The sequence below is a fragment of the Molothrus ater genome, chromosome 6, assembly GCF_012460135.2.
Source record: "Molothrus ater isolate BHLD 08-10-18 breed brown headed cowbird chromosome 6, BPBGC_Mater_1.1, whole genome shotgun sequence".
Lineage (NCBI taxonomy): Eukaryota > Metazoa > Chordata > Aves > Passeriformes > Icteridae > Molothrus > Molothrus ater.
This window is the reverse complement of record NC_050483.2, coordinates 59,475,397-59,500,845: the sequence shown is the minus strand read 5'-3', so window position 1 is coordinate 59,500,845 and position 25,449 is coordinate 59,475,397. Positions and strand designations below refer to the sequence as shown.

The window sequence follows — 25,449 nt, the reverse complement described above, 5'->3', positions numbered from 1 at the left end:
TTATCTATTATATATAATATAATTCTATGTCTAATATATAAAACATATTATTATAATGTATTATATTATATTATATTATATTATATTATATTATATTATATTATATTATATTATATTATATTATATTCAGCCTTCTGAGAACATGAGTCAGATTCTCATCTCTCACCTCGTTCTGGGGACCCCCTCAAACACCACAGGGACCAGCTCAGCCCCCGGGACATCCCTGACCTCGGGCATCACCCAGCACCTTTGCAGACCCCTCCCTCCCTCCCACTGCTGCTTCCCTACAAAACCTTTGCCATCCTTTCTTTCTCCATCACCAGGCCCGTTTCCCCCCAGCTGATCTCCTGTGGTGAAGGGCAGTGCAGGAGAGCTGGGGTGCAGCCCCCGAGCTCAGGGCTGGCACTGGGGCTGTGCCCACAGCCAAGGGCTGGCCCCTACACAGCACCAAAAAGCAGCAGAGAGTGTCCTGAGCTGGAAGGGACCCATAAAGGTCCCTCCAGTCCAGCTCCTGGCCCTGCACAGACACCCCAACATCCCCAGCCTGTGCCTGAGAACATTGCCCGAAGCCTTCCTCAGCTCTGGCAGGATTGCTGCAGGGACCACTTCCTTGGGGAGCCTGCTCCAGTGGCTGCATCCTGAAATTTTGCCTTTTCCCTCCACATTGATGCACCTTAGTGACTGCCACCTCCTCCAGGCATTCCTGCAGCCCTCCAGCAGCTCCATGCCTTGCTCCAGGACGAGGGAGCTGTAGAGGTGCCAGCTGTGGGAGGAGCTGTGCTGGCACCTGGGGATGCTCAGAGGGCTCAGAGGCACCCACAGCCAGGGCAGGAGGGAGCTGAGGCACAGACACCTGGCCAGGGTCCCAGGAACTGCTCCCTCCATGGCATCCACACATCCAAGGCCAAAGCAGCACCCCTGTGCTCTGCCTTGGCACTTTTAAAATCATTTTCAGGCCTTTGCAGTGGAGTTGATCCCTCTTGGTGTGGGTTTTTCACCTTTGCTTCACTGGCACAATCCTGGTGTGGAGAAGAAGAGCAAACAGAGGGAAGGTGGTACATTCACCTCCCAAAACCACCCCTGCAACACCCCAACACCAAAAGCACAACATAAACTTGTTAAAAATGACAAATAAATGCCTTGTGATTATATTCTTTGTGTATTTTAGCAATATTCCTTTGAATACTGGGATTTATTTTCTGTGCCTCCCAGGCCAAGACTCATTAACAAGAGCTTTAATGTCTTATGCCCCTTCAACTCCTAAATCATGAGTGTAACTTCCAAAACAACTGGAAGGCAAAGCTTTTCCTAGAAGTTATGATTCCAGGAGGGCTCAGCCAAGGCTCAAAGGGTACAGTTCATTACAGGCTCTTCCCCAACTCCAGAAACAGGAGCTGAGGAGCTGCTGGAGCTCTTTAAGGAACCTCCAAGGTGTGGAAGGTTGTGGAGGCTGCACGAAGCCTCTGGGATGATCCCAGCCCTTGCCTGCAGCCACTCAGTTGCTGGAAGGCAGATTTTTGTCTAAAAAGAGCCTAATTTGGAGCCCAGAGCTGGAGGAATTGCCTGAACTGAAGCATCCTGGTGGGCTTGGCAGTGCTGGGATAACTGTGGGGCTCAGTGGCCAGAGGGGGCTCTCCCAAATTTCATGATTCCATGATAAAAACCTGCACCTGGAGCTGGAACACAGGTGGTGAGGGCCAAAGGGCCCAGGGCATGGCTGGACGTGGCACAGGGATTTATGGAATGGTCACTCCACAGCACAGGGGCAGGAGGTGATGGGAGACACCCAAAATAAACAAAGTGAGAGGAAAAGACCTCAAAGAACCTGCTCAGATATTTTCCCTTGACAAAATAAAATTGATAAGCAACACATAGCACTGGAGAGCATCAGGAAAGGAATGGAGCTCATGATAAATCAGGTGAAGTCCTGGGAAATGGGGCAGGTCAGGGCTGGGAGGATGTCCCCTTATTTAACAGCTTTTGGTCCTTCTGTTTTAGCTTTTTGTTTCAGGTTTGGGTTTTTTTTTTTTTTTTGGTGGTTTTGTTTTTGGGGTTTTTTTAAGCTATAAAGCAAAGTATCAGAAGTAAAATATTTTTTCACCCCAATGAAAACAGACTTTCCCATGATGGCAAAACCAGTGAAGTTCCTTCCCAATCCCACACCTTAAAAAACCCATAAAAATAGCTAATTCCTTGCAGAAGTGCCTGTTTTCCCAAACAGAGCATTTCCCACCACAAGCAGCAGCTTTCATGCACAGCTGTGGGAAAGGCAGAACTCAGCCTCACCACAAGGATGGGCCTTGCCAATGCCCCTGGGGCTTCCCAGGAGATTTATTTCCACACAGTTCAGACCAGCTTGGATCAAAAGGACAGAAAGGGCTGGAGGAGGCTTCATTCATCCTCCCTTCTCCTTTGCTGGTCCCCAGAGTGGACACAGACCCTGGGACCCCTTCCCTTGCACTGGGGCTGCTCTGCTCCTCACAAGTCTGGGATCCATGCATTTTATTTTATTTTATTTTATTTTATTTTATTTTATTTTATTTTATTTTATTTTATTTTATTTTATTTTATTTTATTTTATTTTATTTTATTTTATTTTATTTTATTTGCCCTGAATCCCAGCAGTATCTGCTTCCTGGGAGGCTGGAGGACAGGAGGAATGGCTTTAAGCCAATCTGCCCACCCTGCACCCATGGGCAACCCAACCCAACCCAACCCATGGGCAACACAACCCAACCCAACATCAGTCCCTTGTCACAGATGCTGATGGGATTTATTTGTTCACGTCAGGAGCCAGGAATTTCCTCAGGCCAGTGTGAGGTCCAGGACAGCTGAAGAAGGGTACAAAGGGTGCAAGGAGACTGTGAGACCCCCCAGGCTCAATGGCAGGAGCAGCCACTGCCCCTCACCACCCCTGCTCCAGTGTATCTGCTCTGGATTCCCCTGGCTCCAAGCAGCAGTGAGAAGAAGGTGACAACAAATCCTGGAGGTTTTTTTTGCTTCCCAGTCACCAGCTGGGGACTCCCCTGTGGATAACAGCACCCAGCACCCAGAGGAGCAACCCAGCACCTCATCCATGGGTGAAAACCATCTCCACATGAGGGGAGGGAGCTCTGTCCCTTCCCCTGTGCAGGACCATCCCCTCCAGGTCCCCAAGGATGCTCCCACTCCAAAGGATAACATTTTGCTTTAATGATTCAGAGACAATGCACTGGTGAGCAGTACAACAGGGGCTGTACATCCTTTACATATTTACACACGGGGTGTAGTTAAAGCTCCTGTGTTTGAACAATGCTGACATCCCAAAAAACCCACTGAGATTGACAACAGCAAAAAATGGGAACGAAATCCAAGGCCACGAGTAGAGAGAGTTGTGTTTTAAGGACTACAGGTCACATGGAAATAAAGAACAGTGGTGGTGCAACGTGAACTTTATCCTGAATAGAGATAAGTGGTTAAAACACAACTTTTTTGGTGCCTCAGGACCAAGAGAGTGTTTTACAGAGACTTAATTCCCAAACTGAAGCAAGGAAAGAGAAATAAGTGTATTGGTGTGTGCCCCTTTGGTCCCCAAAATCTCCTTCCAGTCGAGCTAAAAGGAGAGGTTCACTGCCAAGCTCAGGCAAGAAAGATTTAAGGCTTTTCAGCTGGATATTTGTAACATACTGAACTGAAAACTGGCAATTTCAGGAAAACAAATGCCATGGAGTTGGTGTGGCTTAGCAATGTGCAGCACAGCTTGTTCACACCAGAGACAAACACTGTCACAGCACTAATCCTACAAACCCAGGGCAGAGGACGCTCTAGAAGATTCTCCCTATGATGCTGTGAAGGTCCTCAAAGTGAAATTAGTGAAATTAAACACATGAGCTTGTTCTTGAAAAAGCTCTTTAGGCCCAATCTGACCAGACATGATTTTTACTTTTGTTTGGAACTGGAGCAGGAGGGAGGAATTTTGGTGAGATGGAGCTGGGCAGAGCAGGAACTGCCCCTGAGCTTCAGGGACACTTGGATTGATGTCCAGCAAAGCAGAGAGAGCCCTGGGAAGCTGTGGGCATCCACCCCCCTGGCTGACATCTGTTTTGCAAGCTCAGTGTGAGGAGGGTGGTTTTCATTTGCTCCTCATCTTTTCCCAATTAAGAGTTACAAAACACCCATTAAAATGGTAACAAAGCAGAAGTTCAGCCAAGTCCAGCTGGACTGAAACTTTTTGTACCAATTCTGCCACTTACAGAGGTTGCCACATACACAGCAAGGGGGGGGGAAATGTGGTTTGATTCATCCTGGTGGTCCTGGAAATGCTTTTGTCAGCTGCTCTTATGAAATGAGAGCTGTTGTCATCCCAGGTTGCTCTGCCCTGAAGTAACCCAACCTGTGGGCAGGGAGGGGAGGTACCATGTGCTTTGCTCAGGATTTCATGCTCACCTTTGGTCCAGCATTGGAAATGGAAACCTTGGAATGCTTGCAAATCATAATTTTCACATTGTCAGACTAATTTTAGCTACTCAGTCTAACCCGTGAAAATCCAAGATGGAAAGCTCAAGATATAAATATTAAAAACCTCTTTGGATACCTCAGTACTCTGCAGACAGACTCTGCAGGGTTTTTTTTCCTCTCCTCTGTTAAAGTTTCCTTAAAAACAGTAAGAAACTGACAGTTCAAGTGGTCAGACCTTCTGAGGCACAGAGAAAAAGGTGCATAAACCCCTTTGTACTGAGACAGGGCTGTGCCCCAAATAATTCAGAAGTTAATTCCCTGCCTGTTAAGAGGATAGGAAAAATGGAGTTTACACATTTCTCAAACAAACAGAACAAAATACACAGAAAAGGAAGATTAATACTAGCAAGAATATAAAACACACCAGAGGTAACAATTCAGAGGTATAACACACATATCCAGGTACTGAAACAGCCACTGCAGGACTTGCAATAAAACATGATCCAATAATTCAGGACAATCCCAACCCTACAAAGTCCACATCCTTTCAGGTGTTTCCTGTGCTGCTCCACATTTATTCTAATAAACACAACATATTCACTTCACTCCTGAACCCCACTTCTCTCCTAACTGCTGGATATTCTGCATTATGGATGGAAAAACATTTCCAAACTCCTATTTGTGGCTTGTAACTCTGTGGCATCAGCATCAGTGGAAATGCAGGAGGAGCCTCCCTCATCCCACCTTCCCCAGGTGCCACCAGGAGCCTTTCACTGCACCAGGACAATGACAACAATTCACAACGATTTAGTTTAGAGCTGGGACGTGGGAACAAGGACAGACAGTGACACAGGACAGGACAATCCAGAGTGCATCCAGAGGGTGACACAGTTTCAGCTCCTGATGAGGGTCAGGAATTCCTCCCGGGTCTTTGGATCCTCCCGGAACACGCCCAGCATGGTGCTGGTCACAGTTTTACTGTTCATTTTCTGCACCCCACGCATCACCATGCACATGTGCCTAGGAGAGAGCAGAGAGGAGTCAGGGCACCAGGAACACTCCTGGGGAAGGGAATCCCAGTGGGGGAGATGGCTCTTACACGGTGACATTCAGTTCTGGGAAGGCCACAAAACCTCCACAAGCAGAATTGGCATCTGCGGCACCTCAGCTGTGGAAGGGTCACATCCTCAGCCACTGAGCTCTGCCTTCTCTCCTCTGATCCCAGGAAAATCCCACCTTCCCAAGGTGCACTCTGATCACAGGACACGCCTGCTGCTGGTCCCAGGCTCTGCACTGCTCCAGGAGGCAGGAGGAGCACAGGGCATGGACCTGGTGCAGCGGGGACAGCTCCTCCCTGCCACACCTCCACAGAGGATCAGGCAGGGCCCACTTTAAATGTGGGCTCCAGCACATCAGGATCATTGGTTTTTTTATTACTACTAGTAATATGTTAATATTAATAGGGTTATTGTTATTGTTATTGTTATTACTAATCCCTCTGACTGATAACCAAGCATAGCACAGAGATACCACGCACCAGCCCTGCAGCACAGGGATCCCACAAAGCCATGATCCCACCCATGGAACACCTGGGATCCCACTCACGGGACACCTGGGATCACACAGAGCTGGGATCCCACCCATGGAACTCCTGAGATCCCACCCATGGAACACCTGAGATCACACAGAGCCAGGATCCCACCCCTGGAACTCCTGGGATCCCACCCCTGGAACTCCTGGGATCCCACCCATGGAACACCTGGGATCACACAGATCTGGGATCCTACCCCTGGAACTCCTGGGATCACACAGAGCCAGGATCCCACCCCTGGAACTCCTGGGATCCCACCCCTGGAACTCCTGGGATCCCACCCATGGAACACCTGGGATCACACAGAGCTGGGATCCCACCCCTGGAACTCCTGGGATCCTACCCATGGAACACCTGAGATCACACAGAGCCAGGATCCCACCCCTGGAACTCCTGGGATCCCACCCCTGGAACTCCTGGGATCACACAGATCTGGGATCCCACCCCTGGACCTCCTGGGATCCCACCCTGGATCCCCCCCTGGAGCTCTGGGATCACTCACGTGGCTTCCACGACGACGCCGACCCCGGCGGGCTGTAAGGCCTCTGTGATGGCAATTGCGATTTGTTTGGTAAGGCGTTCCTGCACTGAGGGAACAACAGGGAAATCAGGCTCCCAGAATCCCAGAAGGGTTTGGGTTGGAGGGGACATTAAGGCTCATCTCATTCCAAACCCCCCACCGTGGGCAAGGACACCTTCCACCAGACCAGGTTGCTCCAAGCCCCATCCATCCTCTTTTCCATTTGTATCCTGGAACAGACCTCTTATTTTCTTGTTTGTCTTTGGAGCCATTTTGCATTCCATCTCTCCAACCACAATTTGTTCTACCAGCTCCTCCATTTCCTATTTTGCAAGAGGATTTTCTTGCCTCTCTGTTCTGTTTCAGTTTTTAATGTGTTTGTTCCCAACGTTCCTGCTGCACCATTTATTCCACATGCCCAATTTCTCTTCTTAGGGAAAGGAAACTGAGATCAAAAATGAGCTTTGTCCTGCAAAGCTTTACTTCCTGCAGCTCTAGCACCCTCTATTCACCAGCCTGGTGGTCACTGAGACTTCTCTTGCCAAGACCAGGCCAAATTTAACCACAGGACAAAGGCAGCAGGATCAGCCCAACTCAAGGTTTGGACCCTGCAGCTTCCTCTCCTTCTCAGGAGCAGGAGGCAGCTCTTGCTCCATTGCCTCAGACAAGGATTCCTGAAGGCATCTCTCCAAATCTCTGCAGGAGAGCTCATCCCCAGCAGCATCCAACTGGTTTAGCTATTCCTGGCAGCTCTACCTGGAGCACATTCATCCCTGGAATCAGTTCCAGCCTCCATTTAGCTCCCTAGGCAGAAGTTACCTTCACTGGGAATGCAGGGGCTAAGAACAATAACATAACCTCTTCCAGAAGAGTTTTTCTCCCCTCTTAAACTCCACATCTACAGTTACCAGCTCCCTGCACTGACTAGGAGAGGAGAGCACAAAACAAACACCAGATTTTGTGTTTACCTTGTAATCTTCTACTGTATATTTCCACGATCCTAAAGGAGAAAGAAAAAGACAATATTACAGTTATTTCCAGCTGGCCACTGACTGATCTTCACAATTAATTTGGTGCTGTCAAAAGAGACCCCTGTGCTGACCTGTGTAAGTCCTTGGCTGTGAGGAGCATCTCAGACTGCCCTTGGCACATCACTGTGTGGAGTGATAGGTTCCCCCCACCTGCAGCTCCAGGGACTATTTTAGGGCAAACCAGTCACTCCTCTGGTCTCTTTCTGCTGGTTTGGAATTCCTTGTATCCCCCACCCACCTGCATCACACAGCTGTGAGGGAATTCACATCCAAAGTCTCCCTGCACCCTAATTCCTGAACATTTCCCATGCTTCAGACTAGACCAAATGCTGCCTTAAGGTCACTTCAGATAACGGATGCCCAGAATGCTGGAATTGAGCAAGAAATGTTTTGGATTTTTGCATTTGACCACAAATTTAGCTGAGAACAATGAGACAGAGTTGGTCTTATTTAAAACAGAATCTCTCCACCCACTCATATCTCACCCCATCCTTCACATTTCAGTGCAGGGATCACCTTAATGGTCCCCTCCAATACAATTCCAAATTTAAGCCATTGGTGGCAGTGGAAGTGACACTCAATGAGAGCTCTAGAATCCACACATTTTAAAAAATCCATAAAATTGCTCTGTAACTGCAGGGGTTGTTCATGCCAACCTCAAATGCTTAATTGCACTTCAAGTGGCCACAAAAAGGAGTTGCTGTAGCAAGCTTTGATACCTGTCTGGTCACACCAGACACAAGCCAGACACTGGCTGGCAGCCTCAAGCATCACTTACAAGAATCATCCCTGACAATGAGAGACTCTCCTGCTGGTTTTGAGAGAGAATTAAATGCACAAACTCCCCTCCAGCAATGAAATGGTTGTGTTACAGCATCAAACAAAGCAACACAATATTTAGAATAACCATATGGATAGGAAACACATATTGCACAGAAGTCCTAACAAGGTGTTTATGTAAAAACAGTTATTTGAAAGAGCATTTTCATGCCTGAGCTTAAAACCCAGGGAAAGATGTTTGTTTACTGAATACAGGTCATCCACAACTACAGAAACTCACCACATAAAACTAATCCTATTATGAAAGATTAGGCCTAGAGCACCAGCAGCCTCTCAAATCTTTGCTTGAACACTGGCTGCATTATACAGGGCACCAAAGACAGGCACAATTTGGCCCCCAAACCTCTTCATGGGGAGCACTCAAAAGGGAGAACATTTTGTTATACAAGAATCTAATCTTTTCATTATTGCAGTATATGGGAGTTTCACCCTCACTTTAGAAAGAGGCAAGATTTGAGCTTTGAGCACAGTGCAGGAAGCCTTGCACATATTGCTGTAGGTTTCCATTCTGAGGATAAACAGGAGGAAATTTGTATCTTTCCAGCATCATGGTCCCACTTGCATGAAAAAAAAAAATCCATGAAAAGCATTTTGAGCTCCTTTTTCCAGCTGCAGTCAATAGAGAAACAGAGACCAGAGCAAGCACAAACCAGTGGATGCACATTTCAAATGTGATCCTTGACCCTGCCTTGGAGGGAGCCCTGCAGAAATGAAACCCCGTGCTCAGGACAGTCTCTTCAGGAGGAATGGATTCTCTTCAGAAATCCAACAACACCAAACAAACCCCCCAGCCCTGCAGCACCTAAAGACCCACCCAAAACTCAACACCAGCCATGGGATGCCGCACACATCCCAAGCATGGTGAGCCAACAGGAGATGAGGACTTTGCCCAGCAGCTGCAGGTCTGACAGCTCAGAACCCCAGCCTGCAATTCCAGCAGCTCCTACAGCCACAAAAAAACAACATGCAGGAGAAAATCTACACATTGTAAAACACCTGTCCAGCCCTTCAACCAGAGCAAAGCCCACTCCTGAAAGCACTGCTGGGGGCAGGGAGGTGCCTCCCTGCAATGTGAATTTACACTGCAGAGATGTGAGATGTGACCTGCAAGGATCCTTCCCCTTCCAAACCCAACTCCCTGCTGTGCAAGCAGAGCCCAGAGCAGATCTGGCTCACTTTAGGACATTTTGCTGTCATATCCTACACATTTCTTACCTGCTAAGAAAACCCAGCAGGCAGGCAGATTTGCAGGGCTAATTTCTCATTAGTGTTACTGCAACCACAGCAGGATTAACAGACCCACCAGGGAAAGCAAAATCTATGTGGTCTTTCTGAGCTGCAGCCAAATCTTTAGATTTGTTTCTCCAAAAATGGCCCTTCCACTCTGATCTCAAATAATCTGCTTATTGAAGGGATCTACCATCCTCTTCCTCACCAGCATGAGAAAGTGTCACTTAATAACAAGAATCAGTGCAACAACTGATCCAAGGGCACTTGCTGAGGAAAAAAAGCTATTTTACATAATAAATGGATTTCTCAAGTATATCACAATTGCTTTGTTTCTTAGGCTGAACTTTATCTATAAAATCTACCCCACAGCATTCTTAGCAAGTGTTCAGTGAAAGAAAGAAATGTCAAATTTTTCTGAAGAGTCAGCCAAGAGATGAAAGCTTTAGATTTAATTTATATCCATAAAATGTGTTCATTTACAGATTTTTGTGCTTATTAGTCAATTTACACCCAAGTGGTAAAGAGAGCTGGAAATTCCCACTGATTTTTGTGGCCTGCCTTAGAACATAACCAAATTCTCTTGTTCTTTGCCTCAGAGCTCCCTGCAGACCCCAGGGCTCTGGGGGAACCTACAAAAGCATCAGGGCTCTGCTGCAGCCGCTGGTGAGAATTAACACACAGCTCCAAGACTTATCTGTCCTCTCCACACAAATAAAACAATGCTGAGGATTGATCTAAATCCAAATCCAGGACACAAAGTGGGCTGAGCTTTAGAGGGAGAGGAGATTAAAAAGATTAGCACAGCTAGCACAAGCCTGGAACACTTTTTCCAAATTAGCATCATTTTCATTAGAACACTTACCTAGCGAGCTTGCTGAGGCCAAGCACTTGTTTGTTGGGGAGATAACCAATGTGTACCTGGACAGGGGAGAAGAACCATTAACAGCAGCAAAAGCACCCTCCCAAGGGCAGGTGAAACTCATGCACAGACAATGGGATGTGCATTTGCCCCAGAATTAACTCTCAGCATGTGGGAGGAACATGGCACCATGCAAGCCTGGGGAATTGTGGAGCTGAGGCTGGGAACATCTCATGAGGTCCTGGTGAAGAACAGGGGAGTTTTTCTGAGGGGGAGAGAAGTCACAGCTCTTCAAGAGTCAAGGCTGATGTTCCAAGTCTCAGGAATGCTACAGAACACTGCTGCATTTGGGTACAAAGGCAGTCTCTAGTACTCAGCACAGCACTATTTGTCTAAAATAAACATGCTTTTCTTCCAAGACCTTAAATGGATTTAGGGAGAGGAAGGAAGAGGGACTGTGCTTTACTTCCAGTGGAAGTTCTGGTGGCAAGAAGTACTTTGCCACCAAAAATCAGGCTGCACTTCCTGATTTGATTGTTTTTCTTGTTTTAGTATCAGAGATCACTGGTGATTAACTCAGCTTCCATCCTGCTCAAATATGGATTTGCTGAACATGTACTTGAACCAAATTGGAAGAAGTTTTGCAGAAAAGTGCTCAGATATGGAGGGAAGGACATTTAGCTCCTTGTTTTTAGAAATCCACTGAATTCCAGTGGGTTTACAGTTATAACAGATTATAAACCAGGCCTTGTGCCACTGTACCAGAGACTTGGAAAATGAGCCAAGCTAGAGCAGGGGAGTGTCAGTGGGGGATTCTGGCTTTGCCTGGAGGCCCCATCTCAGAATCCTGTGCTGCTGTACCTGCAGTGGAGGTACCACAGTGCACCTGATTACCTGGCTAACTTGCTCATTCCTACCCCTCCTGTTAGGCAATCAACCCACTGACACCTGAAAAGACATGAAACATTTCAGACAAAGTGAGAGACACCACTTAGAAATTAGCTTTGAATCCTGTTCCCCATATTTTTGCAGATTTCTTAATTTCCTGTGAGGTAGAACTGCAAGTGCAAGACCTACAGGTCAGGGTTTGCAGCCTGTTTGGGGCACCCAGCAGGGCAATGGTTACTCTGAATATTCAGAGCCATACCAAGTCATTTTATTGGATCAGTTGTTGTTTGTGAGGAGATTTCTCCAAACCACATAGGCTTAACAGCTGGATGTAAAAAAAATGCACACATTGCCACAGGAATAATGGGGAGAATATACACAGTGCACACAACCAAGAGTAACAGGCACAACAGAAAGCTTGCACAGAAAAAGAGGTTATCCTGTTCTCCAGTATAAAACACCAACAGCAAGAAAAGAAAGCAGACAAACCTGAACTGATTCAACTAAATAAACAGCTGGTTTCTGTTCATGTATTTTATTATGGGGAGACAATTTGCTTGGAACATATGTGGCACTGATTGAATTTTATAGACAACACAAGCACGTGCTGCTCTTGGACCTGTGAGCACTTCATGGTAACAGATGGCTCAGGCTGAGCTCCATCCTTCTGTGCTGATAGGGGACTGAAGAGGCTGAGATGTGCAGCTCCCACTCAGAACTCTTCATCACCTCTGCAGTGGTTAACTGGAGAAATTTTATTTTCTAAAGTTGTTGGGAATACAATTCCAGCACCCTCTGAAGCACCAGCCCCTTTCACAGGAGTCCCCAGTCAAGCACAGCCAGTTTTGGCCACCCTCTCCCTGACCTGGCTCACATAATTAAGGCAGGGCTGCTAATGAGTTTGTTCCACTCACAGAGGGTTTCAGAGAGATGGATGTGCTCTGGATAGCTCTGAGCCAGGAGCTAAATCCATGACAGAGCCAGTGTGCAGGGTGAGCTGGTTTAATATCGAGATGTCTGCCCTCAAGGCTTGCTGCTGCTTCATGGAGAAGAGCTTTGATATGAAATGTCAGAAACCATTAGATTACTTAGACTAGGAAAGGTTGAGCATTATATTTCAGGAGCTTAAATTCAAATAAAACCTCACATTAAGGAGGCCTTCCTTATTTGTATTCTGAAGATTAAACTTCTAGAACTGTAGCCGTAAGCAGCAAGTACTTACAGCCTTAAAAAGCTTTGTAGCTACAGCTGCAAGGTCTTTTACATGTACTTAAGGTCTTTTATTGTGCATTCCCACATTTGTTCTGTGAGGGAGAGTTACCTTTCCAACAAATGGAACGAGGTGATGCTCACACAATGAGAACATGTCTATGTCCTTCACAATTACCATCTCATCATGGTCTTCGTCGAAGATGGCGTCGTTCAGGACATCTGAAATCAAACATTTGCATTAAAAATAAACTCAAAAATCGTGGCAGGCTCTTCCAGCCAGGGCCTGAGAAAGCTTGTAGCAAAGGCAGAACTCTCTCAGGGTTATAGATTTTAGGGTTAAGGTGTGGGAGGGAAGTGAGGAGTAACATCACAAGCACGTTTTGGTTTGGGTACAATCCCACATTTGCCCCGGTGTCACCTTGCCTACGTGCTGCACCAGAAGTCAGCCTGGAGTGTTCTATTTAATTAATAGCTTGAGCATGGGTTAGAACAGGTCTGGTCTCTGCAGAATTACTGACATCTTAAGAGCAATTAACAGCTGACACTGTGGGCTTCCATCCGTGCTTCCACCAAGCAAAGCCGGCCCGAGGTCAGGGAAAACCTAAAAAACCACCACAGTGGCTCCTGCAAACACTTTAACAGCATCATTATTGTCTCCAAGAAGGCTTTGCATGCAAATTTCATCCTGCAGCACACCAGGCAGCAGCTGTTCAGGTACACACAGAAGTCAGAGACACATCTGGGGAGAGATTTGCTGTCCTGATCTGAAATGGGCAGGCACGTCCACACTCCAGCCTAATTCTGCAGCTCAGAGTTGGCAGAAGAGTGAGGTGCAGAAACTCCCACAGAGACAGAAGGGAGAAGAGACAGCTCAGTAAGAAAAGGAACACATTAATGACACCTGGCTAATCTCAGAGCTCAGCAGAATGGATCCTCAGTTGATTTCCCACTTTCATCAGTCCCTTGACAAATCCCCAAACAATCCTGGCACATCAGTCTCCACAGAGATTGTAGGCACCTGGACCATGCTCAGAGATCTTAAAAGTAGAATAGTCCCAAGTCAAGAAACCAGGTCTTTTGAAGAACAAGAGAGAAAAATTGTGTATGAAGGAGAAACTTGCAGGAGAGAACCAGCTGTACAGGAGGGCTGATAATAAGGACAAGGAACTCTGCAAACAAGTTCAGCTGGAAGCCACAGTGGCTCCTTGGAGCTACTTCCAGGAAAGCAGAGTCCCACACACCACAGCCAGAACAGGGCACTCAGGGACTGCCCTGCATGCACCAGGGGGCACCTGCAGGGGTGGTGACACAAATCCAGCAGGAGTGGTGACACAAACCTAGTGATGGTGACACAAACCCAACGGCGGTGGTGACACAAATCCAGCAGTGATGTCTGCTCTGCTTGCCTTGGTGCCTTTCCCTGACACACACATCCAGCTAATGGCCACCATCTGCTGTCGATAAGGGATCATCATCATGGAGCATTTTAATTTCCTGCCTGCTATCAGCCCTGCACAGGTAACCCTGGAAACTGCGCGCCAGGCGCTCCGCCTGCGACACAGGATCCATCCTGAGAAGGGCTGGCAAGCTCCAAGGCAGCCAGGATGAATCCCAGAAGGGTTTGGATCAGGTCAGAGGGCAGGAATAGGGGCATGAAAAAGGCCAGGGAACAGCTCTGTGAAGGTACATGATTGTGATCTTTGAATTTCTGGGTCTGGTTTAAACCAAGCACTGCTGGAGAGGGTTTTGATTGCACGGGCAGCATCAGGCAGTTGTGTAACTGTGAATTCAGCCAGGCAAAGGGAGAACCCAAAACAGGATCTGAACAGGCTCACAGGAGAGGGAAGGGGAGGCAGAGCAGCAGTCTGGGTTCTGAGCTCCCTCCTGCAGCACTCTGCAGCCGTGCCATTTCCACAGCAGAAAGGCAAACAGTGGTTGCACAAAACCTGCTGCCGTGGCCAGAGTTATTAAAACAAAATCCAAACAGATCCACGAAGCATCTCCAGAGTGACTGCTGCTGTTATTGGACCCCCAGCTCAGGTCACACCAGCCTCACCAGGAGCATATCAGAGCCTGATGTCAGATATGGATTTACGTCAGTGCACGAGCAAAGCAGATTGTTCAGAACAGCCAGAAATGGCCCAATTCTCATTAAGAGTCCTGGTGTGTGACACAGAGCAGAGCTACAACAGAATGAACTTCACTCATGAAGCCTCATACCCTCATGTGTATATGGATGGATTTACACTAATTAACATATAAAATATATATTAGTAGACCCTCACAAACTTTCTCTCACAGCTGTGTTGTATCATGGACACAGCTCAGCCAAAGAGAAGTTTTAGTGACCTCAGAAGTACCACACAGGCAACTCCAGGAACAAAAGGCACCCTGCATCCTTCTCAGGGCCAGAGCAATCAAACAGGAGCACAAAGGGCACCCACCCTTCTTGCACATCCCCTCCAATGCCACAGCCCAGCCTCAGCAGTGCGAGCACTGCCCCAGCACAACCAGGGGAGTTTTAGAGGTAAGAAGACAGATCTGCACATCAAGAATTGCAGCCACAGGGCTGTGAGGACCTTAAAGCTTCTTGTTTATAGTGGTCTTGCCATTTTTTAAAATTTATTTTCTTTTATTTATTTATTTAATATTAGCAGCAAGTAGCAGCCAGGTCACAGACAACACCTGCAGCTGTGCCTGCAGTGAGATGTGCTGATTTTGTCAGCACCAGCTACTCCCTGAGAAGAAGGGCCCACAAAGGAAGAAACCAGCTCAGTGTTAGGCCCTCCAAAAACTCCTCCACAAGTGCCAGGTGATGCAAGGACACAAAGGTAAAAGCAAGCGTGAGGCTGAAGGCCACCACCTGCATCAATGACCACGGTCTAGAGTGGCCATCCACCCCTACTCTGCTCCAGTCTCTACTTCACAAGGCTCTCTTCCTGAAAGTCAGCACAGCTTGAAGCCTGCCCATCCCTAGAGCTCCCCCTTTGGAGCCCAAGCCCTGAGTTGACAAAAGCAGAGTGAGCAGAGCATCTTTTCACAGCTGCTTCTCCCTGTGTCCCACTGCAGCAGCTGTTTGCAGTGATCACACAGGAGACACTTCTCTGGCACAGACTCAAACACCTTGTGCAGGGAGGCAACACCATCTAAATTTGGTTTTTTTAAGGTTTTTTAGAGGTTTTTTGAATTTTTTTCTATTTTTTTCCATTTGCAATAGCATCAAACAGGGTTCATAAAAGCTCAGCCTGTGTGCTGCAGCACATGTTCTGGAAAATTTAACAGAGCTGAAAGGACAGAAGGGGAAATAACCTCAGACTAACCAGGCCAGAAGAAAAGCTGGGCACAAATTTTTGCCCCTTTTCCCTTTTCTTTCACTCTACCTACCAGACCATGCTGCCTGCTTCACTAGTTTGACTTCATGGTTTGTACAGTCAGGGTGCTCTCTAAATTATTCCAGCTGAATTTTCCTTCAGCCAAAAGTTCAGTTCCTGGTGCAAAAACTTCAGTGGGCTGTTGAAACTAAGCAGTCACCTGTGCTGCAAGTTAACTCCTGAAACAGAGCAGAATTAATTTGCCCTTTATCTTCAAAAAAGAGTTGATAAAATGAAAAATCAGAACTGGATGAAGACAGAATGAGAAAGACCTTTCAGGATTCTGCGTCAGAGCTCAGCAAAGATACCTGTTGCTATAGAAACTATTTGCATGGCTTTAATGTGACACGGGAAAGCAAAAGCACCTCTGGCAAGCAGAGAAGGCAGAGCCCACCCAGAATGGGCTCGGGGGGCGAAGGGGAGGAAGGATGGCAGCACTGCAGCAGCCTCACAGCACTCCAGAGCTGCTTTTTTCACTGTGCTGGGATGAAGTGATGCAGGCTGCTCTCACCAGGGGTTTAAGCACTTCCCTGTGGTGTTCAGTTGCCTCACAGCTCCGATTTAAGCGCAGGCTGCTCAGTGCCAGCAGGATCAAGGCAGCCTCAGGAGCTCCCTGACACTGCTGCTGGAGCTCACCCATCCTGGCAGGGACAGGAGGCACAAGGTTCTCCTGGCCCCCATTTCACAGGTCCTGGCTGTCCCCACTGTCCCTTGCTCTCCACAGTGGCAATGCCACAGGAATGGGCTCAGGCCAAGGCAGGATCACATCCTATGGGACAATTCACACCCCTCAAACAAACTAATGTGACTGTTCACAGGGGTCCAAGGATGAGGGAAGAGATGAGGATCTGACTCCATGTTTCAGAAGGCTTGATTTATTATTTCATGATATATATTATACTAAAACTATACTAAAAGAATAGAAGAAAGGATTTCATCAGAAGGCCAGCTAAGAATAGAAAAAGAAGGAATGAATAACAAAGGCTTGTGTCTCAGAGAGTCTGAGCCAGCTGGACTGTGATTGGCCATTAATTAGAAACAACCACATGAGCCCAATCCCAGATGCACCTGTTGCATTCCACAGCAGCAGATAACCATTGTTTGCATTTTGTTCCTGAGGCCTCTCAGCTTCTCAGGAGGAAAAATCCTAAGGAAAGGATTTTCCATAAAAGATGTCTGTGACAACTAAAGCAGTGTCTGAGCTCAGACACCTCCAGAACACAGAGTTACACCCAAAGCAGTGGCAGGGAGCTCACATGAGCCAGGAGCAGGTCATGGTTTGGAGGGTGCTCCAGAACAGCAGTGCCAGGAGCCGGCCCAGGCTCACTGGTCTTTAAGGCAGAAGCAGCTGGGGAATGCTGGCAGATATTTCTGGTTGTCTTTCTCAGAGTTCCTGCCCAGCTGAGGACAGATGTGACCTTCAGCAGGAGACACCAGTTAGCAGCTGCATGTGTGGCAGGGAAACCAGCAGACTGCAGGGTCAGGATGAAATCTGGAAGGGAACTGCTGGAAAAACCTCCCAGCTACTGCTGGGTAAAGCAGTAAAATGTAAAGTTAAACCTGACTTCGTTTTTCATTATTCATGTGATGACATTACAGGTAACTGTAGTTAGGGACAAGACTCCAGACAAGCAACAAGAAAATTATTGCAGCCTTTGAGTATTAAAAAGGCACCAGGAATTTATTATGCATTAAGAGACCCAGGCTATAAAAACATTAATGTAAAGGGCTTGTACTGCTGCAGAAAGTGAATGACTTCAGGTTGCTAAGAAAAGGAGGCTCTGGGTATGTCATTTGCTTCAAGAAGTCTTGAAGAGCTCTAGAAAGAGGCACAGCCTGGGATGCCACATGACTGTTTAAATAGGCAATAGGGTTCAAATGATGCTGAGAAATGAACACTTGTGACAACACACCTTCCTAGCAGGAGCCAGGAGAAACCTTAGACACAAAAGAATTTACAAGTTTCTGGCTACTATTTCAGATTTCATCACCAAAAGTCTGGAAACAGACTCTCAGCTTCAGACAGGAACATTTGCTTCAGAAGCAAAGCTCAATCCCTCAGTTACCAGAAGGGAGGTGAAGCAGACGTGTGATTCAAGGGACATTTCATGGAAGCAAAGATAAAGGAGCAGCATTATTGCTGTTCAGCCAATTCTGGCTGTGATTTGTACAGATTTGTTTATTTTCCTGTGAGATACCCTCCATGTTGTAGTGAGACTGGAGTCTATTCATAACACACCAGCTACTGCAGACAGATGAAGCCAAGATTAGGTTCTAGAAGTTGTCCTCTGCCAGGAGGTTTATTAATAAGAGGGAAAGCAGCATTATGGAGATGCTCATTAAAATGTATCAGGATTTTTCAATAACCATTTCAATGTCCCATGTGACAGAAGGTGCTCATCCACACTTCTTTCTGAAACTGAAACAAAGGAAAAATGAAAGACAAAACACTTTAGAAGGGCAACATGAAAGATCAGAAGCCGGCAACAGCTCAGATCCAAGAGGTCACAATATTTAATAAATTCCTGACAAAACCCAACCAAGCTTAGTGTTACTTGAGCATTAACAGGAAGGGGAGATGATCCAGGAAAGTCCCAGTTCCCAGAAGTTTCACTGCATTTAATGTGTGTTCCAGCATGGTAGGTTTCCCTTCTGTGGGGGCAGAGTTTGAAGAAACCCCAAAAATCCTCTCTCTGAACAACCCTGAATTTCCCACCCCCTGGTTTACCAGAAGCAAGCCCTGGCTGGAGCAGAGCAGTGCTGAGGTTTCAGCTGTTGCCAGATCCCAGTGCTGCATCCATGTCCTCATGGATGAGCCAGCAGCACCTCGATTCCAGGAAAACACAGCAGCTCCCCAGCTCCAGCAAAGGGCAGTGCTGCTGATCAAACAGCCTTGTTTGCTCAAGGCACTGTGTGTTTTGACACAGCAGTGCTTAGCACCTCAGCACAGCAAACCAAGCAGGCTGGAAAAATTTAGGAGCTTACACCGTTGCTGTCCTCTATAAAAAAAACCAAATCCACACTGACTAGTAGAAAAGATTATTAAGGCTGAATTTTTTCACCCCACAGTGTAGGAAAAGCATATAAACTGCTGAGTGAGGAAATGACCCAACTAGTTTATTGCTTTGAAATAAAAGCTGCCCAGCAGAGTCACTTGGTTTGCAGGCAGCTAACACGCAGCCTTTCAAACCACAGAGGTCCAGGAAGCAAAGTCATCCCCTCCCAGTATTTCTGAATTTCACTTCCCTGTTAAACACACTGAAAGGATGGGTGAACCTGCCAACATGCCTGAGAGCTGCTCACATGAATAAAGGCTGGGACACCCCCCTGGCAGCAGCTCCCACCATCACCAAGCCCAGATTGGTGACCAAGTTTTGCTTTGAGTTTTTGTGGCCGATGAGAACAACTTAACTTAACTTCCTCCTGCAGATGCAGGCAGCTGGCCCAGCCCTGGGCCTAACGTTTCCTGCAGGATTACACAATCCAAACCCACTCATTTGTGACCCACCTTTCAAAGGCAGGATCACTGACACTGTTTCTGTAACTTACCAGTTGCTTGGGTCTGAAAGCTTCAGCTTCAGTTGAGTTTGTGCTGTCTGCAACCTTGTATTTCCATTTATTCTCATTCTCATTTTACACTCATTTACTGCCTTTGCACACACTTGTGCTTTGCAGTATTTATTGTTAGACCTCAGACAGCACCTCTGAGCATGCCATGAAGCCTTTAGTAAAAGGAGGGACAAGGTTTGACCTTTGTGTGGCAGGTAGCTGCCTGAACCAGCTCTCACAAAGCTGAAGGCACCTGGCTCTCACAGCCCTGCTGTTAGCCCTCACCAGCCAAGGGGGCTATTCTGAAATACAATTTACACCCAGAAATAGGAAGCTGATAGATCTGACCCTGGAAAAAAAACAGATGTTTTTGGATGATGGCACAGAAACACTGTATGAAATTGGGAGTTACTTTTTTGGGGACTTTCCTGCTCTGCCTTCCTTACCAACACATTGAGAGGTTTCTGTTGCAACAGCTGCCAGTCTACACCAGTGCTCAAGTGTCTGCACTGAGCTGTCAGGATTTTTAATCTGGTCCCCAGGTGGATTTTGTTTGAAATCACTAGAGGCATTCTTGCCAAGTGTGATGACTGGTACTACAGAAGTGGGAACAGCACATTTGAATACATCCTGCCAACGAAAGAGGTTGAGGCCTTTGGTAAAGCCAGGATTAATAAATGACAATCTGGAATTAACAGAAAGAGCCAGATACAGATATTTAACAAGTAAACTCTACTAATGGCTCTGACACACAACCCTGAGCAGCTGCAGAACACAGATAGCAGAGATGAATGGAGGGTAAGGCAGGAACAGTCTGCACTGCTGAAAACAAGGCAGGGAATACACAGAGTAGAAGCTGGAAAGCAGAATCAGCTTCTCTGCTGCTCACAAATCTGAATGGAGAGACAGAATTCAGGTGTTATCTTCCCTACAGTACTACAAAGTTAAGCTCTGGGAAATACAAACATACCAATACAAGCAGGTGTCATGGAAGCAAAGTGACAACACCCAGCACAGGAGATCAAATGACAGCACATTGAACCATGCTCCAAGTTATTATTATGTTTTCAGACACACAGAAACCAAAAAGCTCATGGAATGGTTTGGGCTGGAAGGGATCCCCAAAGGCCATCCAGTCCAACCCCCTGCAATAGCAGAGAGGGAGGTGAAAGTCAAGCACACCAAACACAGACCTGGCAGCAGGGCACAGCAACTTTACACTCTCAGGAGAGAACAGAGCTGGGGAAGGGGCTGGAGCCCCAGGAGAGGCTGAGGGAGCTGGGCAGGGGCTCAGCCTGGAGCAAAGGAGGCTCAGGGGGCCCTTGTGGCTCTGCACAGCTCCTGCCAGGAGGGCACAGCCAGGGGGAATTGGGCTCTGCTCCAGGGAACAGGGACAGGACAAGGAGAAATGGCCACAGGTTGTGCCAGGGGAGGTTTAGATTGAATATTGGGGAAAATTTCTTCACTGAAAGTGTGATATTGGCACAGCTGCTCAGGGCAAAGGTGGAGTCCTCTTCCCTGGAGGGATGTAAAAGCCACGTGGATGTGGCACTCAGGGACAGGGGTCAGTGGTGGCTTTGGCAGTGCTGGGGAAATGGTTGGACTCGATCTTAGAGGGCTTCTCCAACATAATTCTATAATTTGGGTGTGTATCTATCACATCTTCCTTTGTGCTCCTTTATGGAAAATGAAAACTCCATCAGACATTAATTGCTTCCCCCCTCCCCAGGGCAGATGCTGCAGCAGACGAGGTCACAGGGCTGATTTTAAAGCCTGTCCCTGCTCTGACATTCACTGCCCTGGGTCAGCTGTGTCACTCCCTCCTGGCTGCACACTCTGGCAGCACCTCCACTCCCTGTGAGCTCAGCAGGGACCTGTTGCAACACACACACTCTGCCTCTGGCCATGTGGTTGTACAACCACCACCACAGAGCTTTTACCTGAGGAACATTTCTTGGGAGGATGGAACTTGCAGCTATTGTAAGAGCCCCTCATCTTCTGCCTGTTGCAGGAATAAAATGGAAACACTCCTCAAAACACACCCTGCAAATGCCTGCTTTAACCTCTGCCCACCCAGACAGCTCCACAGGAGGAGCTGAATAAGCTGCAAAAAAAGCCTGGGAAAACAAGAGGTCAGGGCTGCTTCTTGTCAGGTTTTTGGGAAGGGTTTGGGCTGGTTTTGGTTCATTTTCTTTTTCATTTGCTGGTCCAGGCAGAGAGCTGGATTAGTATAACCAAGGAACAGCACAGGATGCTGCAGCAGGAACAGCAGCAGTCCCACAGCTACTCTTGTGCCCAAATATTCTGTCGTTGTTGACTCCAGGGTTCATCAGGTATTTAAAACTCTCTAAAAAGAGTTTACTCATATTGATTCTCCTAACAAACTCTTCATCCACCACTTGCTTTGCTATCTGCTGTGGGCTTGTGCTTCAGCTGCAGCTCTTCCTCCTGTTTGGCTGGGAAAAGTGGAAGCTGAGCATCCTGCAAGAAGGGGTGAGCAGCTGGAGAGTAAAAGGATTCCCCACCTGACAGAGGAAGGAATGTTGGTGTCACAGCTTCACATGATTTCCTTAAAAGAAAAAAGCAGTCCAGGAGCAGAGCACAAGCAATGACATTTTCTATCCTTGGACATAACCCAGCTCTCTCCCATGATAATCAGAGGAGGGGAGTATCCAGAACTACTCTGCTTAATTAAATGAATGTGAGAGATTAGAAGACCCCAGAGAACCCACCTCGGAGCAGAAAAAAGTTCTTAAAATTACTTCAGGTAACATGAGCACACAAAACTGGCAGCAAGGTAAGAGAGGACTTAAGAAGGGCAGCAACCTCATCCAGGTTCAGCACAGAAATTCATGCTCAAATTATCACTGAAAATATTCCCTGTGCTAGAGCCTGGCAGGATGGCTGAGAGACCCTCCTGTGCTTTACAGCAGGAAAATGAGGAAAGTTAATCCCAGTAAACAAAAGATGATACCTGATGAAACCTCACCACAAACACACCGTGCAACAGGACTAAGAGAGGAACAAGGATGGCCACTGCAGCCCAGAGCTGCTCCCAGCTGTGAACCAAAAACCTGGCTTGACCTGAAAGGCAGAACAGCTTCCAGGGCAGAAATGGAACACAACAGTGGCACAAGAGTTTAAGCTGGCCACGAGTAAGTGAATGCTGGAAGTTGTAGAAATCTGATTTTGAAAGAGCCAACAGCAAAGAAATAAAAAAGAAACTAAACGCAAACCCCAGCCTTTAAGCTGAAGCACGGTGCCCTTAGAAAAGGGCTCTGATGTGCCAGCAGGAGCTCCCTGATGCCATCAATAGCACAGTTCAGCCTCTGCTTTCAGCTACAGCATCCTGATGGAGCCTGGGGCAGGCTCAGCACCCCAGGGCTGATTCCAGAGAGCAGGGCAGGAGCAGCCCTTCCTCAGCCACACTCAGAGATCCTTGCTGGCTCTCTCTGCATCCCTGACAGGGTGCAAAGGAACTGACAGGAACTTGCCTTTTACTGCAAGAAGGAGCAGAAAGGGGAATTCCCAAGCTCTCTAGGCTCCTTTTTACTGTTTGTACTGGGTATAGTCCTTAGTCAAGACGCTGAGAAAAGTGATGTAAAAAAGCAAATTTTCAAGTATTTACCCTGCACTGGAGCTTATTGATGAGAACATATCCCAGCCAGTTCCTTTCCTCACACCCTCACCCAGCAAGCAGAGACACTCAGCTGGGGCAGGGATGTGAGCCTGGGGTTCCTCTCCACACCTGCACTTGCTGCTGGGACCCTGAGATGGGGAAGGGATCTCCCTTCCTCTTCCTTTCTGCTCACCTCGCTTCCTTAAGTTTCATTCCCACCTTTGAAAAACATCACTCGATTAAAGCACCGGCAGAACGGGACTTTGCCTGAGCAAATTCAACCCCCTTCTGTCTGCTAATGGAGACAAACCTGGATTGGGTTGGGTTGGTTCGGATTCCCACCCTGTCCGAGCACAGCCTCGCTCGGCCGGGGAGGGAGGAAGGAGGGAGGCAACCCACAAGTTCCTCCGCCGGGGCTGAAAAAGTTTCCATCACAAGAGAGAAAGCAAAAGCACTTGCTCTGCTCACCCAAACGAGAGGCTTACGACAGAATGGAAACTTTACCTGCACAGAGTTTAATTTTAAAAAACCCCGAGATATTTGAGGAGGGAGGGGACAGCGAGACATACAGGTGATAACGAGCTGGGTGACGCGGTGACAGGACAGCGACGTTTTACGAAATCCATCAATTCATCAATTCCAAACTCCATCCCCGCAGCCCCGGGAGCGCTCCCTACCCGCGATGGTCTCCTGGTAGCCCTTGGTGAAGAACTGCATGGCCGTGGCCGCCCTCCAGGGCGTCTTGAGCAGCCCCTGCCGCTGCGGGTCCTCGCCCAGCGCCCGCAGGATGGAGGTGTAGGCGGCGGCCAGGCCGGGCAGGCTCAGCTCGTTGTCCTCCTCGCTGCGGGGCCGCTCTCCCCGCCACCCTTCCCCGCTGCCGCTCCCGGTGCCCGGGGCCCCGCGCGGGTTCTCCGCGGCCGCGGGCGGGGAGGGCGGCGGCTCCTGCCGCGCGTACCCGTTCCAGCCCCGCGCCGCCTCCATGGGCAGCGCTGCAGCGGGCCCGAGCCGTGCCCGAGCCGTGCCCGAGCCGTGCAGCCCCCGGGCCGTCCCTGCCCGTCCCGGCCCCGCCGCCGCGTCTTTTATCCCGCCCGCGCCGCCCCCATTGGCCGCCGTCGGTGTCGCCGCCGCCGCTGCCGTGAGCCCGCCGTGCTGGCCGGAGGGGAGGGGGTGCCCGGGGTGCGGTACAGGGGGGGATCCCCCGGGATGGGGACTGGGTGGGGATAGCGGAGATCCGAGGGGACCCCCGGGCTGGGGTAAGCGCCGGGGGTGGAGGGGGTACCCCGGGGCTGGGAGGATCCGAGGGGATCCCAGGGGGTTGGGAGCCTGGCTGGGGGTGCGGAGGGGTCCCTGGGCTGAGGCGCGGGCCGGGGGTACCGGGGTTTCGAGGGGATCCCCGGGGCTGAGGATACCCGGGAGTGCGGGGGATCCGGAGGGGATCCCCGGGCTGGGGGTGCAGGGGGATCCGGGCGGATCTCGGGGCTGAGGGCACGGGGGGATCCCTGGGCTGGGAGTGCGGGGGGATCCGGAGGGATCCCTGGGCTAAGGGGTGTGCTGGGGGTACGGGGGTGCTCCTGGATCAGAGGGGATCCCCCCGAGCTGAGAGCCGGTCTGGGGGTGCGGGGGGTCCCTGGGCTGAGGCGTGGGCCGGGGTTACGGGGGATCCGAGGAGATCCCCGGGGCTGGGAGTGCAGGGGGATCCGGGCGGGTCTCGGGGCTGAGGGTGCGGGGGGATCCCTGGGCTGAGGGGTGTGCTGGGGGTACGGGGGGCTCCTGGATCAGAGGGGGTCCCCGGGCTGAGGGCACGGGGGGGATCTCTGGGCTGTGGGAGTGTCCCAAGAGATCTCCAAGATACGGGATCCTCCGGGATGAGCTGTGCGGACAGGGTGGGAATGCCCTGGGCTGGGGCTATGGGAGCATCCAGAGGGGACCCCCGGGCTGAGAACTGGGTGGGGAGACTGGAGATCCGAGGGGACCCCCGGGCTGGGGTGAGCGCTGGGGTGGCGGGGGTACCCCGGGCTGGGGGAATCCCAAGGGATCCAAGGGGATCCCCCCGTGCTGGGAGCCTGGCTGGGGGTGCAGGGGGGTCCCTGGGCTGAGGCGTGGGCCGGGGGTACGGGGGATTCGAGGGGATCCCCGGGGCTGGGAGTGCAGGGAGATCCGGGGGGATCTCTGGGCTGGGGGATGTGCTGGGGGTACAGGGGTGCTCCTGGGTCACAGGGGATGCCTGGGCTGAGGGGTGTGCTGGGGGTACAGGGGTGCTCCTGGGTCACAGGGGATGCCTGGGCTGAGGGGTGTGCTGGGG

The 25,449-nt window shown here is 49.1% G+C and overlaps 1 protein-coding gene across 1 annotated transcript; it reads right to left on the bottom strand.

Moving 5' to 3' along the window:
- Nucleotides 1–3,170: 3,170 nt before the first annotated feature.
- GCH1 (GTP cyclohydrolase 1) lies at nt 3,171–24,128 on the bottom strand. Its single transcript, XM_036385173.2, has 6 exons — nt 23,825–24,128; nt 12,718–12,827; nt 10,512–10,567; nt 7,517–7,548; nt 6,531–6,615; nt 3,171–5,457 (listed from the first exon to the last, which is right to left on the bottom strand). The coding sequence occupies exons 1-6, from the start codon at nt 24,126–24,128 to the stop codon at nt 5,331–5,333; spliced, it is 714 nt and encodes a 237-aa protein (XP_036241066.1). The 3' UTR covers nt 3,171–5,330.
- Between the last annotated feature and the right edge of the window lie 1,321 nt (nt 24,129–25,449).

Excerpts from the sequence above, each read along its gene's own strand:
- GCH1 (XM_036385173.2), bottom strand. The coding sequence starts at position 24,128 with ATGGAGGCGGCGCGGGGCTGGAACGGGTACGCGCGGCAGGAGCCGCCG. Across the intron at positions 12,828-23,824 it reads CTACCAGGAGACCATCGCGG|ATGTCCTGAACGACGCCATC; the intron begins GTAGGGAGCGCT and ends GTTTGATTTCAG. Across the intron at positions 5,458-6,530 it reads GGCGTCGTCGTGGAAGCCAC|GCACATGTGCATGGTGATGC; the intron begins GTGAGTGATCCC and ends GCTCTCTCCTAG.